The sequence below is a fragment of the Pleurodeles waltl genome, chromosome 7, assembly GCF_031143425.1.
Source record: "Pleurodeles waltl isolate 20211129_DDA chromosome 7, aPleWal1.hap1.20221129, whole genome shotgun sequence".
Lineage (NCBI taxonomy): Eukaryota > Metazoa > Chordata > Amphibia > Caudata > Salamandridae > Pleurodeles > Pleurodeles waltl.
In genome coordinates this window covers 907195794-907201793 of record NC_090446.1, presented here as the reverse complement: position 1 = coordinate 907201793, position 6000 = coordinate 907195794, and the positions used below count along the sequence as shown (strand labels likewise).

At 40.3% G+C, this 6000-nt stretch overlaps 1 protein-coding gene across 2 annotated transcripts in view; it reads right to left on the bottom strand.

Moving 5' to 3' along the window:
- Positions 1-555: 555 nt before the first annotated feature.
- Positions 556-6000, bottom strand: part of SLC6A7 (solute carrier family 6 member 7) — a 230056-nt gene continuing 224611 nt past the window's right edge. For both annotated transcript variants that reach the window (XM_069199534.1, XM_069199535.1), the window contains one exon: positions 556-4561. In XM_069199534.1, the coding sequence (XP_069055635.1) occupies positions 4352-4561 (210 nt within the window). In that variant the 3' untranslated portion in view covers positions 556-4351. The remainder of the gene's footprint in view (positions 4562-6000) is intronic.

The window sequence follows — 6000 nt, the reverse complement described above, 5'->3', positions numbered from 1 at the left end:
ATCAAGAAGTGGTCAAAGTATGGAGTTTGTTGGAACCTACAGTGGTGGACTAAATTAATTTCCTCCATTGGCCAGCGACAAGTGCCAGATATCTTCAGTAACTCCTTGCCTATTCAGTTAAAGATGGGTGGTTTATTGTTGTGGACTGTTACACTACTGGTGATGGGCACGATCCATAGCAACTTTCCCTTATGTGAGTGTAGGAGTGTCAAGCTGTATAAGGAAATCACTAAGCAATCCCCTAGGACTCCATGAGGCCTTTGTTTTATTAATTAGAACATTCTGCCCTTCAGTGGGGGAGTGTTCTAATAGCCTTATAGCCCTTCATAGCTGGGCTATACCAGCCATTAAAGACCCGCTACCTTGCTAAAGGCCCTCACCTTTGGCTCTGGACTTTAATGCTGGAGCGGGTCTTTCATGGCTGGTATAGCGGGCTATAGGGCTAAATTAGAGTGGATCAGGAGGTTTATATAATGTTTTCTACCTTTGATGAGGCATTAACTCACTTTACGCGGGCAACATGCTGCTCTGAACCCAAGATTTTTTTTTTTTTTTCTGTTGGTTATTGTTGGTTATTGGGATAAGACTTGTGCCCTGCAGGAAGCAAATCCCTTCATTACTCTTACTTCTATTTGGTAGATTAAATGAATAGTAGTTAGATGCTGTTTTGATGAGAGAGTGGGTATGTGAATTCATGGAAATGGATTGGTGGTATTAATAGATGAGCTACAGGAGATTAGTTGTTCTTAAATGCAGGGGCTTGCCCTTTAAACAGTAGGTAGTGTACTTTGAAATGAGGTGTGCGCAATTTGTAGAAATGCAATAATAGGAATTAAGGAACACATGCATGTTACTTAGAGTAAACTGAGCGCTGACAGTGGAGGTATGTAGAGGATAGAAAGTAAAAAGAGGGCCATTTGAAAGAAAAGGAGAAGCAACATTTGGAGTTTTTTTTCAGGCATGGTCAATTTTCGTGGGCCTACAGATGTGGTTTTTCTGACATTGCATGCAATCTGAGGATAGCAAACTATAGAAATAAACAACATAATTTGCATATGAGGCAGTGCTATATTAGATGAGCACTAGAATCAGGCGAATGGCCTACCCTTTGAAAGCAAGGACAGCGGATCAGCTTAAGGGCTCGAAGAGTAAAGTAATGGCTGGACCCACACATAGGGAAACATGGAGAGCTTTAGGTTGTGCTCAAAGGCAGCAGTAATATAATGATTATAGTAACATAAAACAGTATATAATTGGTGTCACTACAAGTGATCAATTAAAAGCCTCCAGCCCCACAAAGAAATTATACCCCGAGTGGAGAGCTTGGGGTGCTTTATTTGCTGTAACACACAGACACAGAAGACATTTCTGTTATTGCAGTAACATTGCTAGATTTCTGTCAGAACTTTGGACCCTCCTAACCAGTGAAGTATGTCATTAATGTGAATGCAGCAGTACAATAATGATGCTACGTGTCTTTTTGACAAAACCAGTGATACCACTTTTGTTTTCATGGCACAGTGCAATCTGGGATTTATATTTGTGCTTACTTATCATATTGCGAAAGGTCCCGTCAATATGTGAAAATGTGGAAGAAGGTCATTGATGTACTTTCTGGTTAGCCAAAGCATTTTCTAAATTTCACGAGCCTACTGACTGGCTTTTAGTCATTCATGCTACTGACACAAAGTGGACTAGGAGACAGGGAGTGACACATTGTGCATCCTAGGTGATTATTTTTCCTCTTTTGTCAGCCACTGTTGATTCAATCCATTTCATCATATATCTGTGGCCCTCGCTCTCTTCCTCATTGGGGATAAATCCTATTTACCATAATCAAAGATTTTAATACTTCCTTGCATTATCTGACATCCTCTTCCTGAATTCATCTATTTGAGGTCATCTTCCTCTTCCCATCCAAATGGGGTTGCCTCAATTTCTGGAGCCAAATAAGCTTATAAGTCATTGTCAATTGGATCTCCTCCATCTCTCTTCCTATACTCATTGCATGACCTCCAACCATCTGAGGCCATTTTCCTCTCCTCAGTTACAAAAAAGCCTCTTCCACTCTCATCTCTAACCTTTAGAAGAAATCTCAATATTTCCAGGAATCACACTGTCTAATCTTTCTGAAAGTCTGTTTAACATCAGCCAGCTTGTTCAAAAGGACCAGATGTTTTGTAACCATTTGCCTCTTTGCCCTGCAAAATTGGATTGTTCATTCCATAAACATGAAAAGTCAGACCATCAAACACCACAGATTGCTCCTCTCCAGACGAATTTTCAGTGATATCCAACAAATTCTCAAACAATGCAATTTCTGAATAGGACCCACACTCTTCTTCAACACACTAGCCGGCATGGTACACAATGCAAACTGTGGATCCAAGAAGTGGTAGTGGAAACTATCCAACTTAAAAGTCTAGTTACGTTACTACACTATTCATCAGTAAGCACCACCCTTCATTCTTGTTAAAGAAAAGTTTTATCCTAACTTTTTTGCCTTTTCATTGATTTTGCAGCTTACATTCAGACGGGTGAGGGTCTATATAAGAATTTTAGAGCTTTCAGTGCCCCTCAGAATAATGCAAGCCCTTCAAAGAACTATAATAAAATGGCCTAGACACAATTCTCTGTACGATTTGGAATAAATCAAGAAATATCTTCCTGGACTGTCAAACGTGGCTCATGAAGTGAACATTGTCAGCAAGCCCCAGTAGCTCAACACTGAACAATTTAGATTTTGTACGGAAAATAATGACTCCAATCTTGTGTCAACAATGAAAACTGGTATCAACAAATACTCATTAATTTAAAATACACTTTGAAGGACAACTGACTGCGCAATTTAAAGTTCATGGTTTAAAGTTCAGGTTATGATGGGTCTGTAAATGACATCAGTTGAAGGGGATGATGCCCGTTTATTGAGGGGAAGATGATCAGTCTGTTCTATGTTCACATTCTTAATTCACTTCTCTTACACAATCCCGTTAAACTGAAATAATGGTGACTGACTCATTTGCTGTTCAGATACTCCACTTTGTAGATTTTAAAAGTCACCTCTCTGAACCAAACGTTATTTCAAGGGTTAGCCATACCCAGTTTTGAAGTAGGGGTCGAGGGACAGAACTCCCAGATCAATTTTCAAGATTAGTAGACATTCTCTCCACAAGTAATTCTTATTAAGCCTCCAAGCATCCAAACCTACGCTATAAAGATCAAACCTCCCTGTTGTTCAACAGAAATGAATAGGAATGAGTAACTTAATGTCCAGAACTGACATCACAGTCTATGTCCTATAATAGACAGGCACGCTTTCCTTCGGAGGATTTGACTCAACAGAGGTGAATGGCAGTGGAAACAATAGCACATTGTCTAATAATGGCTTGACAAAAGACATCTTATCCATGTCCTAGTTCTCATCACCAAGTCTGTTTTATGATGGACTGACCTGTAAGTACACAAACTGACTGGCCTGGACATACATCTATTACTAACACAGTGACCCGCCACAATGACTATGGTATCTGACAACCTACGTCCGATAGCACTGCCTCCAGTAATATTGTAATTTACCATGTGAGGAATCAGGTCAAAGTTTGCAAAGAAAATGGTACCAGCAGGGTATACTAGATGTGAACACTGACATCAAAATGTTGATAGAGAGACTTAATAGTCACTTCGCAGTCCTGTTTGTCCTCAGTGTCTAAGGATGTGTTTTGTGCTTTTTATCAAAGGCTGTTTTTTACTGACTATTCACAGAAGTATATGATGAGTGGGTTTCTTGTGCTAACAGAGATTTTGGTTGCACACTTTCCTGGCAGCAAATGGAAGCTTCGGATTCCCATCACACACATCCCTATGTTTTGTCTGTGTTCTTGTAATGTAAACACACGGGGCTCCAAATTGAATGCTCAATAAAGTTGGGAAATGAGAACTGATCAAAAGATTTGTCTGTGAAGAGAAAGATATCTTCCCGCAAGGGTGCAGAGCTGGAGGCAGAAGCAATGTTGCTATTTCATACTGGGTGTGTGAAATCCATAGACACACCCTTTTAGAACTGTACAGTGGGTCTGAAAAGAACCCATAATGTCTGATAACACCTTGGATGGTCCATTTTGCAGAGTAGACCATTTACAGCTAAAACAAGGTCACCAAACATAAGGACATAATGTCACAGACACTGGGACATAAACGTAACAACTCTTTACAAGAACATTCTGTGCCATCTCAGCCCCGCCATGTGAAAAGTTTTTTTTCTATGGCAATACACCAGAACGTCAGGAACTGACATTGACACTACGTAAAGAAGTAGTCTTTCTCCATTTCAGAGACAAGGCCTCTTCCACTATCACATCATGGATTCCTCCTCCTCCTCGATCTCCCTGTCAATTTCAATGGCTGTGTTTTCATAGCTAGTGATTCCCCCATACTTTCTCATATGGACCATCAGAGGCTTGGGGGATTGGCTGCCGGCAAGGGTGTTCACATACAGGCCAGTCCTGTTCTCCTCCAAAGAAGGTCCCCAGTCCAGGGCAGGTCTACTTGCTTGTCGTATTCGCTGTTGAGATGGAAAGTTTTCAAATTACTTTGTGTACTTAAAACAACATCAGCATTTTAAACAATGTACATTGCTAAATATACGTCTTATGCAACTATTACTGCTGTAAAACAAAGACTAGCTGCAAAGTAAACGTCAATTAAATGAGAGCTAATTATCTGGCTCCATCCATCTGCACTGTTTATATATGGATGTTATTAAGGTCTTATAACTGCACACATGTATCCACTAGTGATTCATTTGTCTGCTGTGTTGTGCACATTTTAAGTCTTCGTCAGGATCACAAAGGATCATCCTAGTCAACTAAGCAAAATCTTTTAGGCCTATAAGCCTAAATGATAGTTAATACAGAATGGACTCCAAGATATTTTTAAGAACGGAACTGTGAAAGTGTGAAAGTGTGAATTATGGAAAATTAAATATTGAGCTTCACCCAGGAGACATTCTGAAAAAAACATAGGGACATATTTAAGAGCCCCTTGCGCCACCTTAGCACTGCCTTAATGTCATTTTTTTAATGCTAAGGCAGCGCTAAGGTGGCCTTTTCTCCGCACCATATTTACAAAGTGGCATGATGCATGCAGTGCGCCACTTTGTAACCCCTTACACCACATTATGCCTGCACCAGGCATAATATATGCAAGGGGGGAGTTCCGGTGATAGAAGGCCCGCAAAAATGGAGCAGTGAAATTTAACAGATTTCACTGCACCATTTTGGCATCATTTTTAACACCTGCTCAAAGTAGGGGTTAAAATGATGCACTCATAGGAACCTATGGGCCTCCTAGCACTTTGCTACACTAGCGTCAACATTTGTGACGTTAGTGTAGCAAATCACCAGTATAGCGTCAAATATTTTGACGCTATTGTGCTAACGACCACCATGGTGCACTGTATTATTAATATGGCACAACCATGGTGTTGTTAGGTGCAGGTGGGGGGTGGGCAGAAAAACGGCGAATCAGCTGTGATGTGTCACTTTTTCTTAAATATGGGCCATAGACTGGTGTATGTGTTTAAGCATATACTCATTCACAAATAACACCATATCAACTATCTGACATTACAACTGGCATAAATTCGTTTTTTGCAATGTTTAATATCTCATCAAAAGAGAAGCTGGGGAGGTAATCAAGAACTTCTGTATATCATCAGCAAAAATTAGATGAATATTGCCTCCAAAATGAGATGAGGTAAAAATGTGACTAACATAAAAGTTGAGTATTGACTTGAGTTCGTTGGTCAAACTTTTTCATTGATATACATCTGTAAGTGGTTGAAAAGACACCTTTAATCCAGCCAAGCACTAGAGAAGCCCACACATGCCATAGGCTGACCTTTACAGTGCAGCCCTTAGCCCAGAAGCAAACTTGGTCCTGCTGATGAATCCATTTGAGAATGGGATGCTCACCAGTCTGGACTTCCTTCCTTTGTGGCAA